This window comes from Pollicipes pollicipes, unplaced genomic scaffold (genome assembly GCF_011947565.3).
Source record: "Pollicipes pollicipes isolate AB1234 unplaced genomic scaffold, Ppol_2.1 Scaffold_6138;HRSCAF=7277_pilon_pilon_pilon, whole genome shotgun sequence".
Lineage (NCBI taxonomy): Eukaryota > Metazoa > Arthropoda > Thecostraca > Pollicipedomorpha > Pollicipedidae > Pollicipes > Pollicipes pollicipes.
The window spans coordinates 16,160,920-16,182,468 of record NW_023596818.1 but is presented as its reverse complement, the minus strand read 5'-3'; the positions used below and the strand labels follow the sequence as shown (position 1 = coordinate 16,182,468).

The 21,549-nt window shown below is 56.8% G+C and overlaps 1 protein-coding gene across 1 annotated transcript in view; it reads left to right on the top strand.

Moving 5' to 3' along the window:
- Positions 1-4,339: 4,339 nt before the first annotated feature.
- Positions 4,340-21,549, top strand: part of LOC119105803 (breast cancer anti-estrogen resistance protein 1) — a 39,064-nt gene continuing 21,854 nt past the window's right edge. Inside the window, exon 1 of the mRNA XM_037229318.1 lies at positions 4,340-4,557. Within this exon, the coding sequence (XP_037085213.1) occupies positions 4,522-4,557 (36 nt within the window). The 5' untranslated portion in view covers positions 4,340-4,521. The remainder of the gene's footprint in view (positions 4,558-21,549) is intronic.

The following is a 21,549-nucleotide window of genomic DNA, read 5'->3' as shown; positions in this document are numbered from 1 at the left end:
TCTCTCTCTCTCTCTCTCTCTCTCTCTCTCTCTCTCTCTCTCTCTCTCTCTCTCTCTCTCTCTCTCTCTCTCTCTCTCTCTCTCTCTCTCTCTCTCTCTCTCTCTCTCTCTCCTCTCTCTCTCTCTCTCTCTCTCTATCTCTCTCTCTCTCTCTCTCTCTCTCTATCTCTCTCTCTCTCTCTCTCTCTCTCTCTCTCTCTCTCTCTCTTCTCTCTCTCTCCTCTTCTTCTCTCTCTCCTCCTCTCTCTCTCTCTCTTCTCTCATCATACGCCCCCCGGACATCTCTCTTCTCTCTCTCTCTTCTCGCCATATTGTTTGCAGTACGCAATACGCATCAATCAAGCAGACTGCCACGCGGATGTGGAGATGCCCAGGTGTCTGTCCGCGTCCTGCGGACTCTCCGCTGACGCCACCAGCAGCGAACCCTCAGGGTCGACGCAGACATCGAAAGCGATCCGCAGCGCCCGACACAGGCGCCGGCATCGAACCGAAGGGGCTGACACAGGCGGCGGCATCGACTCGCAGGAGCCGACACTGGCAGCGGGTAGCCGTCGCTCTCTGCTGCCTTCGGCCTCAAGTGCCTGGGGCGGGTCTCGGCCGGGCTGGCCGGCGCTGCGGTCGTGCGGCTCCCCCGTCTTGTCCGTGGGACCGATTTAAAGCGCTCTTAGCCGGTCAGACCCCCCCCCCCCCTCCCCCAAGTATTCGGCTTTGTCGGCTCGCAGTGCCCAGACAGGCGTCGAGCAGGACGGCCCGCCACGCCGGCGTGGTGCTTGATGATTGTCGTTCTTTTTTTGAGTTAATCTTCTCATTTAGGCTATCTGTACATTTACCTGCCATGTTTACAAGGTTTGCGTGAGCATGGCCGTGGATTAAGCTGCGACTTTTTACTGGGGAATGGGAAGTGCCATTGTGCAATCTCTCCTATCTTGCACGGAAAACCAAGCACATATGATTGTCACTGTTCATAACTCAGATTCACGATATCTTTTTGCTGCAGTTCTCCATTCGAGAGAAATGGGCAGAGAGGTAGAGACCTGTTCAGTTCAGGCGGAGGGATGTATAGCCCCTCCCCGGTCCAACTTGGGATTAAGCCCGTCTTAGCTTTGGGAAGAAAGTGGGCCAGATCCGGGGAGAAGCCCGTTTGTTGGCGCATTTGGGAGAGGAGCGGGCTGCGTCATTCGTCACTGCTCGGCCCCCGAACTCATTTTGCGACACTACGTCCTAGAAATGTATGCGCATATGTTGTTTTTCCAGCTGTGATACAGTCCTGCTTGCTGCTTCAATTTGTCACAGCACCGATTTGCGTGGGAAAGGATGTGTCACGTCAAACTACCGCTTATCTGAAAGTCAGCAAAATCGTAGAGGTCGATGAGATGTGATTGAGAGATTGAGAGATGTGATGAGATTCGTTGAGATGTGATGTTGGGCCGTATATTTCAAGGTCACTTGAGATGTTTCAAGGTCGCTTGGGTGGAGTTTTGTTTTCCCCAGCCTAATTTGCATGGGAACGACTGTTTCAGATGTCCAGCTACCGGTTTATCTGAAAATCAGGAAATGTGGAGGGCCGACGAAATAAAGCCCGTTGTCTGCCATGTAATCCCAAATGTGAGGGAAAGCAGTGCAGAAAAGTGATTTATATTTGATGTAACTCGACTGACATAATTTCTTGCAAAGCTCCCGAGGTACACTTGACTTAACCCGCCAAAGACGATTGTTTTGAATAGATCAAATGTTTGATTTGGTGAATATTTACTGATTGGAAGTGGAGAACAATCAGTATCAATAGGAACATAGTTACTTTATTCCGTATTGTTGGAGCGCGTTGATGTGTTCACGTCATGAAGGGCTCCGCACATCATGTTTTGAGCAGTTTGGAGGGAGCCGTTTGGATGGGCTGACTTCGAACTATTTTGGCAGACATTGCGTACTGATAATCAGCAATCGGTGTAAGATCAATTTGATACCTGTTTGACCTAATGTAATGTTCCCGCAAAGACAGACACACATTACTAGAGAAATTAGTTGAGGATCTGTTAAAACGGTTTTCTTTGTTTGTGCTACGTTTGAAGTAGCCGTGATTGCGAAACATTATTTTGTCGTATATATTTTCGGTGCTTGGAGTAGACAGCGCATTTATCAGCAGTCCTAGCACACAGGACATGTTCTCGGACCTCGACCGTGCCGTCCAAGTGCTTTGCGGAGATAACGTGACTTGTGTAGGGCGCCTAGCTTTCGCCAGCTCCACAGAATTCGCTGCTGATTTTCCTGCGATGCCACAATACGGTCCCCCACGTTAATACAGCTCATGTAGAAGAGTAGGCAGGAGCAGCTTTCCCGCCTGTCAAGCCGTTGTATGAGCTTTGGCGGTCATGGGAACAAAGCCCTGTAAAAATATATTTTCCACCTCCTCCCTACCCTACAGAGTACACAACCATTGCAGGCTTGATATACATTGTTATCTTAGCGCGATCGTCGCTGAAGGGCTAACATCTCTCTCCCGGAGCTACGTTTAGGTCTGTTCATCGAAGGCTATGCGTCTGTTGTCTACTATGTTGCCGGACCGGAACTCAAAACGGCCGCCTGCCGAGCGGGCAGGACAAGACACGGCTCCGGCAGCGCGCGCGTCACATCTCCGTGCCTCTGCCGTCGTCGGGCGTCAGGTGATCGCGATGGCAGGACCGTCCGTGCTACCCCATTTGTCGGCCACTGTGCGCTCTAGCTTGTGACGGAAAGGCATTGCTCTGATCAGTGTGCTGTGTTGTCGGATGACACGTCACACCCAGCCGTTCACACAGGTCCTGTGTGTCGAATGACACGTCACGTCCACTCGCTCACACCAATCCTGTGTGTCGGATGACACGTCACACCCAGCCGTTCACACAGGTCCTGTGTGTCGGATGACACGTCACTCCCTGCCGTTCACACCAATCCTGTGTGTGACCGGGCTCCAGCGGCAGCTGCAGGACAACTGTCTGGCACTGTGCCAGGTATGGGTAGGAGATGCGGCCGGGCCTTTCAAAAACATGAACAGACTGATATTTGTGTTTCAGCAAAAATCTAATATGCCGATGAAGGGTCATACCTATGGCTATTTCAGTCATAATAAATTTGACGGAATTTTGATGCGAGGAGGGTTGGAGGTTCTAACGCACCTCGTCTTTCACGCCCTTCTCGGGATGTTCTCTGAACCCTTCGCAAAAAGATGGAGAGCGTCCGGGAACCGATCTGCAACGAGCAAATCAAGGGTTTGGAATGCGTTAAAGGAGCGTTAGCATCGACGTCAGCGACAGCGCTTCCGCGAAAACCCTACAGCTCGAGCTGCCACGTACTTAGCGACTTCCTGAAATAACCAACGTTGAAAGCAGCGCGCGCAGAAAAATAGCGCACGCGAACCACGAGCTGCCGGAACAAGCTATATGCAGCGCAGCGAGGCATGCTGCGTCTGCGCTTGCACATACGTGCGGATATCTTTACAAGAGACTTGACTCAGGAATGTTGTGGATAACATTTGTTTATTAATTTGCATAGTTTATCATATATATGTGTATAGATTATTTGCATTGTTCATAAATTTGTACTGGATTCTGTTACTTTGTTCAATTGCTTTGGTAGGTGTGTTTAATATTGGGTTGTTAAGACGTGGTATAAGCCCAGGGGTTTGGTACCAGAGAGCCGATGCCAATCGGGGCGGCCTGATATGCTTTTCCGCGGGCATGAGACCGTCATGAAGTGCAGCTTTTGGGCTTGCTCACCTGACAAAGAAAACCACTGAAAAGCCTTCTTAGAACAACCGCACACATACCTTTGGAAACGCCTCTGCGAAAGAAGCAGAGACTGGAAAACAGCTTATCTGATGATGTCGTAAGCGAGATCCAGCCAACTAAGCGGAGTCTCCATGCGTGCACCGGATGTATTTGAGCCGACGCTCTGCTAGAAATCTTGTCTTAGAAGGTGGAGGATGTCCTGTTATTCTGCTGCGTTCGTAAGATCCGCATTGATTATGTTTGAAAGCAGCACAGTGTTAACGTTCAGAACAGATGCATTGAAAAAGATTGCTCGCCCGAGCCCATTATCAGAAATGTCCCGCACCCGTACCTGGCAGTGACTCTCACAAACCCTGCCTTCTGACTACAGCGATGGCTCCTATCGGGTACGAAGCCCGCTGGCCTGTGAAGTCCCTGCGGAGCCGTCATGCCCGCCCGCCCACATACAAGCCGTGCAATACCTTGTCTGTTCACAGCGCAGTCCGCCGAGCGGCGCCACCGTCTCCGCGCAGCCCGCCGCCTCCGCCGCCGCGGCGCAAGCGCGTCAATCGAGCGAGCGCTGCGGCGGGGTGAGGGCACGGGCCCACGCGTGCAGGACGAGGGGGCGGTTCAGCCGTGCAGGGACTCGCCGGGCGCGCGCTGACGCTCGCGGGTGAGCTGTGAGCGGCGGCGGACTCCTGATCGATACCGCAGTGGCGGCGTGAGCTCGTGCCGCGTGAGGCCAGCGCTGCGGGGCCGCGACGCTGAGCGGTCTACCATGAACACATTCCCGCGCAGCGGCGACGCCAAGAAGGTACGTGTGCACGTGCCTTGATACGTTTAGCATGTGTGGCCGTGCAGCGCTGCAGGCGGAGATCGGATCGGCGGGCGGCCGGCCGGCGCGCGTCCGGCGCCGCCGCCTCGCTCCGATGGCACCAGCGGCGGCGCTGCTATGACTGCGGTCGACGTGCCGCGTCGCGTGTTGGCCCGCTCCGCTGACGGGCGCCGCGGGAGGAGAGCGAGACGGCGTCGGCCGCGAGACCCAGCGCTCGCGATCGACGCTGCCCATTGAGGATCTTCATCGGCCCAGCACGCCGCGCTGTCCTTATCGAGCGTCACCGGCAGCGAATCGCCAACCTGGCGCTGTTTTATGATGCCCTTTTATGGCCCGGTGTGTCGCCCGCAGTTGAATGGCCATTGCACAGTCCGTCCATTTTGATGTTCCCATAGTCCATAAGTGTTCCCATAGTCCATAAGTGCACTTCAATGTCAGCCGGGAGTAGCCGTGTTCCTGGAAGCATCCTAGTGGTGATCTTGAATGCAAAGTTTCTGGAACGCACCCTGCAATCATAGCTCGTCTCCTCCGTGCAGATTGCCGTTTGTTTGACTTGCAAAGCCGTATCATAAACACAGGCATCGTCCTGTCTCTCCAAATAAGTCTCGACCAAAAACATGGCCCGACGCGTGTTCATTCAGCGGCGGCCGGTGCCCGGTTTCCATGACCAGCGGGCGCTGACCACTGAAACCAGACCGCAGTCGACAGACCACCGAAACCGGACGACGGCCAGCAGACCACGGACACCCGATCGGGGAACTCTGGGCATAGGCCCGCCGGCCGCCAGGTCTGACCAGCCGTGCAGGCACGGCGAGTCCTGGTCACCGCTCCGAAAGGCTCGGTTTACTCGGACCCCTCGTTCGCAGAACGGACCGCCGTGTCGGCCCTTCGCGGGAGTGGCTACCTCTCCGCCGTCGACCCCCCGCCCCCCGCGATCAGCGGGTGGGGTGTCACTGGCCTCCCCCCGGCCACACCGGTCACCGAGTATGAATGAGCCGCGCTGCCGGGCGGCCGGCGCCGGCTGGACTGGCCGACCGGGCTCGCACGACCCGGCCACAGCCCACCGCTTGACTGACGGCCGTGCATTCCGCCACACTGAGCCGCCGCATTAGGCAGGGCTACCGTCGCCGGCCGGTGGAGGTGCCGACTAAGCTGTTCGTGGTAGCTGTGGAGGCTGTCGGGCTGGTCTGAGGCGGCGCGCGAGACACGGCTGTGGGGGCGCGGACGGGGGGCTGATGGACGGACGGGCGGCGGCTGGGCTGTCTGCCACGCTCCTGTGGCCTGGTCTGACGGTCTGAAGAGCCCTCTGCCTGGCTACCAGAGACGGCACGCCTGACGGCTTGTGGACCTGTGTCTGACGGTCTGAAGAGCCCTCTGCCTGGCTACCAGAGACGGCACGCCTGACGACTTGTGGACCTGTGTCTGACGGTCTGAAGAGCCCTCTGCCTGGCTACCAGAGACGGCACGCCTGACGGCTTGTGGACCTGTGTCTGACGGTCTGAAGAGCCCTCTGCCTGGCTTCCAGAGACGGCACGCCTGACGACTTGTGGACCTATGTCTGACGTTCTCGGAGCTGCCCAACGCTGTCTGAGGGTCTATCAAGCCGCCCGCCACACCCCCGGATGGGCTGTTTGCGAAGCTGTCGTCGCACGATCAAGTGGGACGCTCAGCAGTGCCGTCGTGCTGAGCGAGTAACGGCGTTCCGCGATCAGCGACTGCCCGCATCCTACCCTGCGGACGTGCCCGGCATGCCAAGATAGCATGGTGCGCGCCGCCTGAACGAAGCCGACTTTGTTCGCGTCAGTGTCGATCTAGCTCAGTTCCGCCATGGGCTCAAGCGAACAGACGCTTTCCTTCGCTGGTCTCGTTTAGAAAGATTACCCCTTGCACCGGAATAGCCACTTGCCCGACCTAATATGGTGTTGTTTCCAAGTTGCACCCATCCGGAGCCCCGCGGCGGATCCGACAGAGGAAGGGGGGGGGGGGGGGGTGGAGGTCCCGAGGGTCCTCGCTGACAGTGCGCGTCCCCGGCGCACCTGTTTGATCTGCTGCACTTATTGCAGTCGGCTGCAGAGTCGGCGGCCGGTTATCTGATAGCCGGGTGTTGACCGGACCGAATGTCGCCCGGCCGGCGGCGCTGACGCCGCGCCGCCTTTGTCACCGGCTTCGGCAGGCGGCGCCGCCGGTCGCCTCCCAGCCGTCGCCGCCCGTCCCGACAGACTCCGCTATGGAGTCTGTCGGGACGGGCTTTTGTTTTGCTTCACCCGCATGTGGTAACGTATTGAAGTGTGATGAAGTTGGTTGCGTTTCATAGCCGAGTGGTGGCAACCGCGATCTAACAGGGCAAATGAAAGTTTGGTTTTCATTTCCTTTTATTTTCATTGGCTTGATGCTGTGCAACAAAACTTTTACAAAAGCCTTTTACCACGCTGATTGAGTGTAATTGTTCAGCAAGATTCTAAACATTCAGTTCTTCTGAGGAAATGAACCTTGTCACGACAGTTTAATTTGTAAGATAATGTGAGATCTTTCAAAACATCGTTAAAGACGATGCCAAGATACTCATTGTTCGTAACTGGCATTTTTGGCAAGCAGGGCTGATTTTTGAACGGGCTTCCAAACCGTGTGAGCTGCACGCTTCGTTACGGGCCTATGCGCTCCTTAGAAGGCATCTTTGTTACTTCTTTTAGTCCGAATGATTTACCGACTGCAATGCTCTCAGACGGATCATATGATGGCTGGTTAGCTGGATGAGTTCTATCTTGCAAAATATATCAGCATTTTTGCGAAAACGTTCCAGTTAATGCTTTGCTTACATTCTTCCCAACACGGCAGCGTCGGCTAATGGCCTAAGTTTATTTTATGCTTTTTGTTTGTTAATTATTTTCTTGTGATATCGCAGAGGCATGGTGCAGTTTAAGCTCCGCTAAGTAATACGCTTGCGGTAGTAAGTAAACCTGAGAACTTACGAAACGGCGCTCGGTCCTTCGGCCGTTTTGTCCGGCAATGTCATCATGGCATGTACGAACAAGCTTCCGTTTCTAAACAGGTGCACTATTCAAGTGTAGTTTTCTATGGCGACTACCTCTGCACATCATTATGAGTTACGTTTCATGTATACATATATATATATATATATATATATATATATATATATATATATACATGCATGATGTGTACAGTTTGCACCTTGATGCCGTTTACGTAGCAAGAGGTTCCGCAAGACCAGACAGACCATGCACCATCAGCATCCACCTCAATCTATTTCTCTTTTCCGCTCAGCACGCGACCGCTTCCATTGAAGGGGCGATAAAAGACCCGGCGTAATTAAGTTCGTCACGCGCGCACCGCTGGAAGCGGGACGCCCGCCTGACCCGCACTGGCCGGCGAGAACGGCCCGCGCCGTCGTCAGCAGCAGCGACAGCTGGGGTGGAGCCAGCCCTATCGACCGGCAGTGCTCGGCGGCACTGCGGGGTGTGACGCGGCGCCGCTGAAACGCCGCGACAGGAGCCCGGCGGGCAGCGCGTCACAGCAGCACTGGTGATCGGCGGCGGTGTGGAGTGTGACGCGGCGCCGCTGAAACGTCGCGACAGGAGCCCGGCGGGCGGCGCGTCAGAGCGGCACTGGTGCTCGGCGGAGGCTCGGCGGCCGGCGGCCCGCCCTGCCGTAACCGGGCCGACGCATGTTTGCTTTGGATGCCGAGCTATGCCAACCCCAGCGGCGCGTCTCCATTGTGCGCCTCTGGTCACGTGGCGCACCTGATAAGCGCCGGCAGCGGCGCCGGCGCACCTTTGTCCCACGCGACCAAACAGAGGGCGGCGATAAGCGGCCGACAAGCGCTGGCCCGTGTGATTGGAGACCTGTGTCTCGTTCATCGCACGGTCAGATTAATAGTATGGCTCTCGGTCAGACCGACACGGGGCCTGCAGTCTGGACATCCATTTTGCCACTAGATTTTGGCGCCGACGAGCCCATTTCGAGAACCCCTCAAGCTCTCAGCCGTCTCAGGCTCCAGCCTTTCCGACTTAAATCTTCTGGCTCACCTGGCTAAGCTCAAGCTTCTTTCAGCGCGGCTCTCTGCGGTGACGCGCCGGTATCGAGGCGCGCTGCGTAGCTGGCAACGGGCGGCTACCCGCGTCGTCGTCTCGGCGTCCTGGGGCGCCTGTTGAGGCGCCCCATTCCCCTGCCGCGGTCCGGCGAGCCCCTCGGGCCGACCCTTCCGCCGACGGCGTGGCCGAGCGGAGCCGTGTCAACACTCGGCGACCCAACCAAACGTCCCGCCGCGTCCGGACCAAACAGCGTGCCCGCACCCCTGCCGCGTTCCCCGCCAAAACCGGCGACCGAACGGCCGGCCGGCCGCCCCTCCTCTCCCCGACCCGCCGTCAAACGCCTTCGCGAGGTCGAGGAATGTCGGGTCGGGCGGCGGCGGCGGCGGCGGCGGCGGTGGTGGCGGTGCTGTCCCCCCGTCTGCGCCCCTGACCTGGCGGGGCCGGCCGTTGGGGCACGTTACGGCGCGCTCGATAGCGGTGCCCGGCGCCGGCCGAATCGGCGAGCAGCCACCGTCGCGTCGCATCGATTCGAGGACGGCCGCGCCGGCCGGGCGGCCCCACTCGAGCGACCCTGATTGACCCGCCGGCGTGGGAGGTCCCACTGACTGAGAGCGGTGGGTCGGGCGAGACACCTGGCGCCGCGCGCCGCCGAAGCGTCGAATCTTATCCGTATCGCCAGACTGAGCAGAGGCCCTTCGATAAAACAGAGGGTGCTGCACTTTGTGCGATAAATGGCTGTTTTGCTGCGGGTTATCGTCGAACTTTCGGCGCAGAGTGCACAGTTACTCAGCCACTCTATGCGATCCTGAACACGCGGTTGTCATCTGTCACTTGCGAGCTTCATAGCAACGTGTCTGTGTGACGCTGCATAACTCACAAACTCCCACGCGACTAAGACTCGCTACTGCCGAACCCGCTGGGGCGCGCCGGCTGACATCATAGGCAGAGCAGAGCGGCCCGCCAGCTGTCCGCGCCGCCAGACCGATCATCGTGGCGCCGGCGGCAGCTGTGTCGCACCGCGAGCGCCCCCGACCCCGGCCCCCGCCCCCTGAGATTGTCCCTGATAGACGGCCCGCCCCCCACCCGCCGGTCCCCGCAGCCAGGCGGGCGGCGGTCGAGCCGCGCCGGGGGTGGTCCGGGACCGCTGCGGGGTCACGGACTGGGTATGGTTGAGTTCTCTTTGCATGTCCGTCTACACAATTTTGCTCTTCGGGGTGCTGATGCTCAGGATAAAGTAATCAAAATAAGCGGATTGCTCCATCATTCCGTCCTGTCAGGTGCGCGTCTCCGTGCTCTCACACCCTCCGTGCTTTCCCGCAGTCCGCGGTCCTGGCTGTCCGGGAATGCACGTGCAACGTCCGAGGAGCACCCACACCGTCGGCGGACCACTGTTTCGCGGAACGCACAGACGATAGTGGTCCTCCGGTCGTCTGCGGAGGGACATGCGACGGTGGTCCGTCGGTGCAGGGCACGTGGCATCAGCGCGCGCTGTCCCGCGAGGTCGCGCGCGCTATCCGGCGAGTTCGCGCGCGCCCGTATATGGCGCGCCAAATAAATGGACCGATCCCCTGCGGCCCGGCTGATCGCTATCACGGGCAACGGCCGGGTCTGTCGATGACCTCTTGATGACCCGGTGGTGTCGCCAATGGCTGCGTGGTGGCAGCGGCGGAATGGTTTTCTTCACTTGCGCGGCTCCTGGTATTCTTGCGCGGGCACCCGTGACGTATAGCGGACGTATGACGCCATACGTCATACGTCATACGTCATGTGGCTGAATTTACCAGACATGTCACTTCGCTTGAGGCATGAGCGTAGATACCGATACTATAGTGGTTAAGCGGCGTAAAGGAAACCAGAGGTACGAGGTTCGATTCCCCGCGGTGTCCGCCTTTCCTTCCACGGTGAGAGCCAGGCGACGCCATATGGCCTCAGTAGCAGAGTGCGTCGGAAAGTACCAAGGACATACATTACGCGAGGAACTCATGGGGAATACGGAAGGAAATTCCGTGAAATCTTAACTGTTTGCGCTATCGGTTCTCAGGAGCTGACGGAAAGTGTCGTTCTGTAATCAGGAGATCGGCTGGCAGCCACTGTTTCTCAAGGCCGACTGTACTGAAAGAAAGGTCGTAGCCAGCTCGTGCGGTGCATAACTGTCATTTCTTTTGGGCGCAGAATGACGTCAGTGGTCGGCACGCCCTACAACCCCAGTCAATAACAACAACAGTGTCGTTTCTTTCATGACGTGACACGCGGAATCATATAAATTCTGCGCTGAGTTCATCAAAATTTTGTGAAATTTTGGAGATGCTTTACGCTTACTGAGCCTTATGGAGTAAATTTGCTTGCATATTTAGGTAAGTATGCCAAAACACATGCACTCAAATTACTTATAGCAAGTCAATTTATATTCAAACATCTGATCAATGGGCCCACAATAATCAATAGTGTGCAGGGACATGAAGAACACATTGCAAGGATTTACTATGTTTTCCTACCTTTTAATCTGGTCGGTAATAAACGTATGCAATGGCAATCTAAGACATTCATGGACATTGCTCGTAATAATAATCGTAAGTGGTTTTTGGTGGGAACCGCCATGCATCTGAGTGGTTCAGCCAAACGCTGGCGTAAAACCGAGGACAACCGCCATCGCTCTGGCGCGCGGCCGCCACTTGGGTGTTTTTTATAAAGAGTTTCGTTTCCTTTTGTTTTTTGAATCATCATGGGTTTTTGCGTAGGCAATTTCGTAATCCTGCGCTGCCTTGTGATTGAGGGAAGCGTCGATAATTTGCATTCATCTAGAATGCGTTGCTCTAGGTCATCCGCCTTCTAGATGAGCGCATCAGCTGGACGGGGCGAACGCGTTTTTTCCTCCAAGCCAAACGAAGCTTTTGGTCAACTTTGCGGTCTTGGAGGGATATCTGTTGCTTCAACAAATAAAGTCCGTGAAATGTAAACATCTGAAAGGCCTCTCTGTCCAGCAGGAAGTTTTCTGAGCACGTTCGTGTGTGGTAGACTGTCAGGCTAAAGATAATGTAACTGCCCGGCTCAGGACAGCTCGCCAGTCACACGCTGCGCACAAACACCGGCGGATTTCTCAGCTGCTTGTGCCGCAAATCCACGGAGGACACAGTAAGCTAATGCGAACTTGACGCGTCCGAATGAGGCCCCGTTTGGAGCCCCGAATGAGGCCCCGTTTGGAGCCGTGGGAAAACTGTCTCTGGCTTCACTTTGTCCGGCGTGCTTTCGCTGGAGATTATGCAGTTCTGTTTGTGGGGCGAATGTCGCGTTTGCAGCCACACTGATTAATGGAAGCTGTTTACCGTTTCACATCAGCGATATCCATCGTTTGTCCAGCTTGCGGCTGCGGCGTTATTTGCACGAACGTCTGGAAATGCATGCGTACACTGGCCCAGTTGTTGAGTGTAGCGCTCTCCGCCGTACAGTCCATCCGCTGTTTTGAGCCACACTGACAGGCAAACAGGTCATCTGGACGCGTGTTTTCCATCCGCAGGCCGCGGCCGGCCGTCTGCGGCAAATGTGACGCTCCCGCCGCATAATGCGTGCTCAGATCGTCATAATGCCCGCCCTGAGTTATAGGTTGTTTGCGGGCCGTTTTTGCGCCGCGTCGCCTTGAAACGGTCCGCCGGCTGGTGGAAACGGAGCGACGACACTCTGACGCAGACTTCGTTCAAATGAACGGTGCCGCCCCGTCCAACTCGCACCTGGCGCCGGCCACGGCGGACAGAGCGGGCGGCGGGCTTGGCGGCGCGTGTCGGGCCTCCTCGCGTGCCAATTCGGAGCAGGTTGTCAGTGATCTACGCCGGGGGCCATCCGACACTGGTTCAATAGGCACGCGACGTGGTGCGCCCATGAAAGCTGACTGATTTGGTAAGAAAATAGTGGCACGGGGCTGTTGTGACATGCAATGGGTTTGCGTAAGATAGACGCTGATACGGAACAATATCCGCGCGGCACTGATTTCGCCACGTCTGACGTACCCATGCAATCTGTTCAATAATTTAGATACCGTATCTAAATTGCCTCAGATAGCAACCGCTCAGAAAGTTCTCGCAGATGGCATGCGTCCCTGACACGGGGTGCACCTGTCCTGTTGACTGGTCCGTTTAAATCTGAAGTCCTCCCGGTATGTCGGCCAGTCCCACAAATGGGCGTGCGGCGTGCTATTCAATGCTGCTGAAAATGACAACTGCTGGTTTTGGAAGCACTGATTCTGAATCACGCTATGTTCCAATGAATGCGTATATTCTGCTTTTTAACGTGCACGCGCTTTGTCGCACTTGGCTATGTGCGTGACGCAGGTATAGATAACCGTCAATATCACTTCGCCTGTTCTGTTAAAGTTTTGTTTAGCACGGCTTAGGACAGCGACTGAGGACATCTAGGACAGCTTAGCCGAAAGGTGTATTCGGCCATCGCAAGTCAGAACGAACTCAAATTTGAATGCTTTCTTTGCTTGGGCCCAAATTGCGCTTCATTCTTGGTGACCGAAATTTCTGATATCAGCAAAAATGTCCAGATTTCCTTTTCTGAGAATGTTAGGACTGTAGCACATCGTTGTAGCAAAACAGTGTTCTGCACCACACACACCACATTACATAGGTAACATGAGTGTATCGATGGTCCTACAAATACCAGTGCCTGCGCCACAGTCTGGTGTGAAACCCGCTGACGTCACCTGAAATTGCCGTCATTGTCCGAGACGACTGTTGGTTACTACTCTGAAAGTTGGCAGCCTTAGGGTGCATATAGTAGAGGAGAGGATCTCAGAAAGAAGATGTTTATGTGTTTTCATCAGACTCGCTCACTGTATGTTTCTCGGCTTCATCCCCGCTTCACGCCATGTGCCCATTGCTTTTCCACCGCTTAGCATACACAGCTGGCTAGGGCAAAACCCTAATGAGGTATCTAATGACGGAAGAGAATCGTAAAAAGTGGTGTGAATATCAAACCCATATAGTGGCGATTAATTGGTTGATAGGCTCACGCCAAGGCGCTGTCGATGAGGCGACACGCGTTTTTATCCCCTGCTTGCACTAATACAGGGTCGAAGGGACCTTTTTAGCATGCCCGTCTCCCTGGCCGCGATCCGACCATCGTGTCGGGGCTGATCTCTACATGTTCTCAGGTAGAGCCAAGGTCGCGCAGACGGGCAGAGATGGCGGATAGCCGCTCTCTGCAGCTTAATAAAAACCTCAGCCTCGCGATGGTAGGCGAAAAGCGGCCCTTAACACGCTCAGTCGCCCAGTGAACTGGGTTCCACGACACTGAGCTGAACTTTTAACTCGCATCCTTTCGCCGGGCTACGGAATCACCCAACCAGAAGGCCTTAACCCCCCTCCCCCTCCCCCCTCCGCGATGTCCATGGGTGCAAAGCCCGGCGCCGCGACAGCGCCCGATGCGCCCCCTGGAGTCGGTCCGCTCGGTCGACCGCCGGGCACGGGACCGCGGGCTCACCGCCCGGACGGCAGGGAGGGCCGTCTGCGAGACGGGTGTCCACGAGCAGCGACGTGAGACGAGGTGACGCCGCGCCAGCTGCCGCTCTGCCGGGCCTTCGACGCCTTTCGAAACAGGGTGCGCTGAGCCGGTGTCGTCATCGGTAATGACGTCCAGCTGACTGTGTGATGATCCGGTCCGCTCAACGCCTCCCGGCCCCTCGCCAGGCACAGAAGTCGTGTTTACGGAGGATTTACGGGCTCGGGTCCGGGCGGTGACTTCATTCGCAACGCTACGAGAAGGAGACCCGCCACGCGTTCGTGCACATAAGTCGCATTTCTGTTAGAAGGCTTTCGGTGCGGATAATTTTACTGCCACGTTAGGCGGGTATAGAGTAGCGAGAAGACATCTTAGCGGTGGAGCCTTTTTGCAGTTGCTGGTCGCAGCAGCAAAGCTCCTGTTGCTCTCCTTTCGTCACGATTTAGCGGCTGCAGACTAGTGGTCGCAATGATCCAATATTTTATATCACAAACACCATCTCACTGACTTTTGCAGCATCGTTCTCCGTCTCTCTCTCTCTCTCTCTCTCTCTCTCTCTCTCTCTCTCTCTCTCTCTCTCTCTCTCTCTCTCTCTCTCTCTCTCTCTCTCTCTCTCTCTCTCTCTCTCTCCACTCTCTCCACTCTCTCCACTCTCTCTCTCTCTCTCCACTCTCTCTCTCTTCCTCTCTTTTTTACCCTCTCTCTCTCCCTCCGCATCCCCTCCCTCTCCTCCCTCCTCCCTATCTTTCTCTCTCTGGCTCACGCCCTGCCCGCCTGATCGCCTCATCCTTCTATCTCTTCTGTCTACCCGGCGCCTCGCCCATCTGCAGCCGCCCCTCCCCACTCCACTCCCACCCCACATTGCAGACCGCCGCGCCTGGCCGACCGAGACGCCCGCCAGCCGCCGGGCCGGACGTGCCTCTCTGTGTCCGAGTGGCCACTGACCCCCACCGCAGCCCAGCCGGCGGCGCTGGCCGTGACCTGTGGCTGTGTCCAGTCAGCCGGAGCGGGACACTGGCCATCACGCTCATGGCTGGATCTTTGTGTCTGGTCGAGAGTCCTCGGTGATTGTCTCGGCAATTGCAGCGTGCATTGAAGTCATCAGAAAGTCCTTGCATGAGGCCAAATCGCTCGGCAAAACTCCAGGTTCTCAGAAAAACTCCGGGCTGGCGGCCAGCGGGTCAGGTGCTGACTTTGGCTTAGGTTTACAGCCACCGGTGTCTTTCTTCGCGTTATTTATCACTGGCTGACTGAGGAACTGTCCTTCCCTTCTATCGTTTTTTTTTTTTGTCGCCTCGTGGCACTTTTCAAGGCATGGATGTTTGTATTAAGCGTGACTGCAATCTGGGATATTCGCTTGCAAGCTACGGCTATAAGCGGAATAGCTGGAGGGCTCATCGCTGGCCATATTTCATCTTTTTGCCATTATTAGAATCCAATGTGTCCAGGGGTATCACTGAGGGGGACGCGTCTCCCAGTGATCTTGAAACTGAGTGTTGAGCGTCTGGTGCCGCATGACAGGAATAAGGTCACAGTGCCCAGCGCCTCGTCTGGTGCCGCATGACAGGAATAAGGTCACAATGCCCAGCGCCTCGTCTGGTGCCGCATGACAGGAATAAGATCACAGTGCCCAGCGCCTCGTCTGGTGCCGCATGACAGGAATAAGGTCACAATACCCAGCGCCTCGTCTGGTGCCGCATGACAGGAATAAGGTCACAATGCCCAGAGCCTCGTCTGGTGCCGCATGACAGGAATAAGGTCACAATGCCCAGCGCCTCGTCTGGTGCCGCATGACAGGAATAAGGTCACAATGCCCAGCGCCTCCCGATCATCAGCCTGTGTGGCCGCCAGGGGCGACGGTTTTTATTCCTGTCGCCTATTTCATTCCTATCCTCGTCGGTGAGTGTACGTGTGTGTGTGTGGGGAGGGGGGGATTATTCAGCCCCAAATCGTCTCCAGCCTCTCAACTTTGAGGAGAAATTGGGCCAAATACGTGGGAAGCCCGGTTGTTGGTGTATGCTGGGACTAAGTCGAGTCATTTTCCCCCGTTCTCACCGTTCAGCCCCCGGACTCATTTTGCGAAACTTCATCCCTGGTTGCCGCCTCTTGATGTTCCCATGCTTTGGTGGTGTGTAATGCCAATGACCCGTCGATATATTGAAAGGATGGATTTTCATCACCCGGTTGGAGTTTGTAGCGGATGGGTGATGGCTGTTGTACTTTGTAAAGCTGTTGCGGATAAATTGTTCATCCTGTGGTGACCATCGTGGACAACCCTTGCGACCTTCGACACAATGGACTCAAAACAAGGGCGACACTTCACAAAATTTGTTAAGGGCCCCAGCACGATTCTGACGACTTCGACTTTCTGAGACCGTTCGTTCCAGAAGTCTCCTTGCACTCGATGCTGGAATCTGGAACTACTGGGACGGTGGGGGATGGGATAAGAGGCGTAGAAAACATCATAAGCTTCAGCCCCATTTCAAGACGGCACAGTTCATGATAGACTCGCCGCCGCGTGGCTCAACTCTGACCAGTTTCCCACGCCGCGCCTCAGTCTGTCACGTGATTAGGCGGATGTGGGAGCGGGCAGCGGGCAGTGGGCAGCGGGCAGCGGGCCGAGAGCAGCGACTGCGGCTCCGGCTGTCGCCACAGAACCCTGCACGGGCTGCTGCGTGCCTCCTTGATGCTTGTCAGCCGTAATCAGCTTTGGCATCTCACGCTCGCTCTGTGTTCCAATCAATCGTGCTCGATCGGGTCATTTCCAGTCTTCTTCGTCATCAGTGAAGGGTCAGTCCACTTCGGACAGAGCGGGAAAAACACTGTTATTCACGTAGTCACATGCTTATTCGCCAACTCGTGCTCCCTATTATTCCATGAACAGAGCTGAACCTGGGAACTTTCATACAAAGAAAGTCTAGCGTAGCGTGTATCGCTGCCTCATGCGCTTTGATAAAATAGCCTTTCTGAGTGGAGTCTTTTGACTAATAAATAAGCGTACAATGAAGCTGCAAGTATTGTACCACGTGATTTGGTGTTAGGTTCCGTAATGGCCTCTGTTCTAGGGCCTTGCGTAGTGGCAAACACACAATCAAAGGACGAGTTCTTGTTTCAGCGTTACACATTTTGCCACCGCAGTATGCTTCCTTCACTATTTCATCCGAACTATCTGTGACTTATGAGAGGACTCGCATGTGTATCCCGCGTGCTTGCCAAACATCAAGGATTACTTTCATCATCTATGATAAAATGACTATTGGTGGAAGCAGGTAACATCCTGTGGTTGTTGTCAAGCCCTTGCGCTCTGCTTGTCGCGATTAAGACCGGCGAAATCCTTGCGCAATGCGCAAAGTACGTCACTGCAATGACGCATAGGCTAAATAGAACAGGAAGCCCTCCCAGGTCACGTAGCTGCTGTGTTGTAAGTCGGACCACTCCGTGCTCACTTAAAACATGGCATTAGCTGCTAGCTCTGCAAATCGTTGCCCTACTTATATCTTGCGGTCGAAACCAAAACTGCAAAACGTGGGAGTCTTAATGAGTGGCAGAATGGTGATTTCGCCCAATTGTTGTGCCATTAAGCCGCAAGCGTGTCCACCCCAGTCAAGTGTATTTGGTCCGTTTGCGGCGAGCCGGCGAGCGGCTGACACTAGAGCATTCCCGGGTCGGGGTCAGCAGGCGCCCGCGTGTCACGTGATCCTGGGATCCGCCAGCGCCGGCCTCGGACCGGCGTTCGTCACGTGACCTGATTAGCGGGGAACGTTCGACCGTTCCGCTGAAGTCCTCCCCCGGCTGACCGCCATACGATGCGCGGCGGGGCGAGGGGAGCGGATGTCTGCTGGGGGAGGTGGTGCGGCGGGAAGATCGGATGACCAGGGATGAGGGGGGGATGGGCTGGGAGATCGATCGGACAATTATAGAGTCTGGGTCGCAGAAGCAGGTACCTACTTTAAAGATAAGGAGCGCGGGCTGGCCTTGTTTGTATGCATGGCGTGTAGCAGCACGTGAACTCTGCACACAAGTCATTGAGAGCGCTTTCAGAACAGGACAGCCTAGATCTGCCTTGTTGCAGTATGTTACGTGCTGGTCATAAGCAGGGGCCGTAGCCATAACTCCAACAAGCGAAACTCTTACTGCTCCTGAGTACCTGCCAATCCCCGAGCTCTCCATCCGTGACGTCACGTTCGTTCGCCCACGGCCACACCTTCTCCTCAGTACAGGTGCGTCCGCCCCCGCCGTTCCCGCAGCCTCTTGTCGTCAGCGGCCCACCTCACCGACCTGGCACGCCTGGGGAGGGGCGGGGGCCGCCCCGGGAAACTTTCCTGCTCGCGGTCGGCCTGTCACGATCAGGTGCGTCAGGTGCGGCTTGTTTGCTCTCGCCGGCCGTTCCACGAACGGCGGATCGTCGAGTGGCCGCGCCGCCGGAAGCCGTTGCGACAAGTTCCCGTTACTTACTCGGACTCAGGACAATGGCTCGTCGCTGAGCTCGTGAAGACGTGGGCCACGCGGCCGGGGCGGCACGTGGCCGGGGACACAGACAGGATTTTCTTGAGGGGTTAAGGGGAAGACGGAGGAGATTAGTGAATGTGCATCACAACATTTTTTTTACGTTCGTCTGGAGTCATCCATGGTGAAACAGTGCGTGCTTAAAGGGGAAGGGTCACCCCACCCCTTGACTGCGCCCGTGCACGTGGCCGTGAAGTAGCGGCCCTTTGGATCTCTCCATCCAGCGGCGCTGGATTCGACAGGGGAAGGGGAGAGGCAACCGCCTTCTAATCCAGTAAAATGCCATGGCAGTGGTGCATGCAACGAAGCGAGGTAAACTGGATTCGCTTCTCAACTCCTGGAGCATGCCTCACCACTGGTAGCTGCCGTATTGCAACTGGGACTGCTCGCTGCACATAAAACACGCCATTTCATCCATGCCAGATAGGTCTAGCCTCGGTGAACTCGTGCCGGTCGGGCTCGCGATCCACTGGGCAGCCTGAACCAGTCCGTGAACCGTGATAAACTGAACCAGTCCGTGAACCGTGACAAACGAGGGCAGCCGCGGCCGCCCGTCCAGACGTGACCGCCCTGTCGTCGCCCGCTCATCTCCGGCCGCGCCGACACATCCGGCACTGTCATCCAACAGCTCGCCACCGCCCCCCCCCCCCCCCCCCGCTGTGTCCATGGCAGCGGCGCGGCTCAGTCTGAGATATCCTCCCGGGTGCATTGACGTGCTACAGAGTGCGGCGGTGGCCTGCGCTCGGGCGGAAAAGTATGCGCCCGTGATGGTAGGATCACGGCGGGAGCCCGCGCCCGGCGCCGCCCGCCTGATTTCGGCCAGGATTTACGCGGCCTTAAATCTCGACCAACGAGCGGGCTCTCTCGGCGCTGTATAATATCAGCAGGTGGGTCTCTCGCATGGCGTGTGGGACATCTCTTGCCGGCCGGCGTCCCCACATCGGTCGAGGCTCAGCGCCAGAGAGGCCACAGAGGCCCCATCCAATCTCAGGAGAACGTGGCCAGTGTCACGTGACCTGTCGTGCTAATGGCTCCTGTGTGACGGCTGATGATGTCTATCAGCTGACAAATGTTGACATCGAGGCCGTATCATTTGATTAATGACGCGGTGGTCATTCTGCTACAATTATTTAAGTTAGAAATATAATCAGCAGGTTTGATATGATCCGGCCTCCATCTTCATTTCACCATCTACCGGCGTCCACGTCCATTATAATGTTTATCTAGGTGTTTCTTTGGGGGCCTAATTGTGGAGGAACTGTACGCCATTTTAATGTCTTAAAACCGGCGTCACATCAAACCGATGTCCCTTGAACGTTTAAGCTCGGTTCATGTCGTTCCTTGCTGTATCTTTGTGTGTTCGTTTGCCTCGTTGTGTGGTCAGACTCCGACATTTGGAGGCGAGATGATGTCCTTGGGGCATGCGTTCGCCTTATCGCCATTCACCTCGCATGGCGACGTCTTGTTTCTGCTGCCGCTTCCACACATCGACGTGATGCTGTCAGTCAAAAGCACGTCACGTTCACAGGAGACTCCTCACGCACGACCTTCCTCAGAGTGTGACCCCAACACCGGCGCGATGCGGACACGAGTCACGTCACGCGTCACGTGTGCGAGACCCGCCGCGAGTCACAGTCACCGCGAGAGCCGCGAGTCCCATACGCTCCCGCCTGGGCCCGTCTTTCAGCCCGCTTACCCCACGTTGGACTCTCCGCGGTGGCCAGGAGCCGCTCCGGCGCCGGTGCTGCCCCGCGTGGCTGTAGCACGGCCGGCGTGTTGGCCTGGGTCGGGCGGCTGGCCGGGTGGCGGGGGAGGTGGCTGAGGACGGGGGTGGCCTGCGCCCGGTGTTCTAACGGCGTCAGCATCCGTCGTCGACCCAGTGGCGTTTGGCTTGGTAACTGGCCAGGCCCACCACAAGTCCACCTGGCGTTTGGCAGCGAGAACTCCTTGGAAGGCGGCCAGTGTCCGCAGCGAGGACTCCTTGGAAGGCGGCCAGTGTCCGCAGCGAGGACTCCTTGGAAGGCGGCCAGTGTCCGCAGCGTTCTCCGTGACCTTGCACATCATGGCTTTGCGGCTCCCACGATGGCGAAAACAGTGCCAGGACATGACGCTGCAGTAACATACTCCCCATCACGTCCGCCTGATGATGTTGGCAGCCACGGCTCGGATTGGGCACAGCCCGGCTGGCAGGCTTCGTCGCGCGCACAGGGTGCTGGAGCTTAGATCGCGGTCGCGTGGACCGGAGTCGCAGCTTGACACAAGCCCCCCCCCCCCCCCGCTGCCTCGGTCGCCGCCAGCGCCACCGATCACCTATCAGTGACGTCAGCGCGGCCCGCTCACGCCGGCACGGCTGTCAACAGCTGGTCGGCCGTCGCCGCCAGAGCAGACCGTGTCGGCTGGCGGCGCGGCCGTCCCCGGCGCCGCTTCCGGCGGTGACCGCTCAAGGGGCTGGCGCCGGGGTTGTCCGGCTGGGTCGCTCTCTGTCCGACTGGGTCGCTCTCTGTCCGACTGGGTTACTCTCTGCCGGCTGAGTCACTCTCTGTCCGGCTGTGTCACTCTCTGCCGGCTGGGTCATTCTCTGCCGGCTGGGTCGCTCTCTGTCCGGCTGAGTCGCTCTCTGTCCGGCTGAGTCGCTCTCTGTCCGGCTGGGTCGCTCTCTGTCCGGCTGGATCGCTCTCTGTCCAGCTGGGTCACTCTGTCCGGCTGAGTCGCTCTCTGTCCGGCTGGGTCACTCTCTGCCGGCTGGGTCGTTCTCTGTCTCTGTCGTCGGCTGTTTCTGTCTGTCTGGCGGCATGTCCGCGGGGTGCGCTGCGGCTTGGTGTGCTCGGTCTCTGGGCTGGCATCGGATTAGCGGGGATGGGCTTGTTGTTGGGATGACCGTCTGCCCCTGGGCCCCAATGAATGTCTAACCACCTGTCGG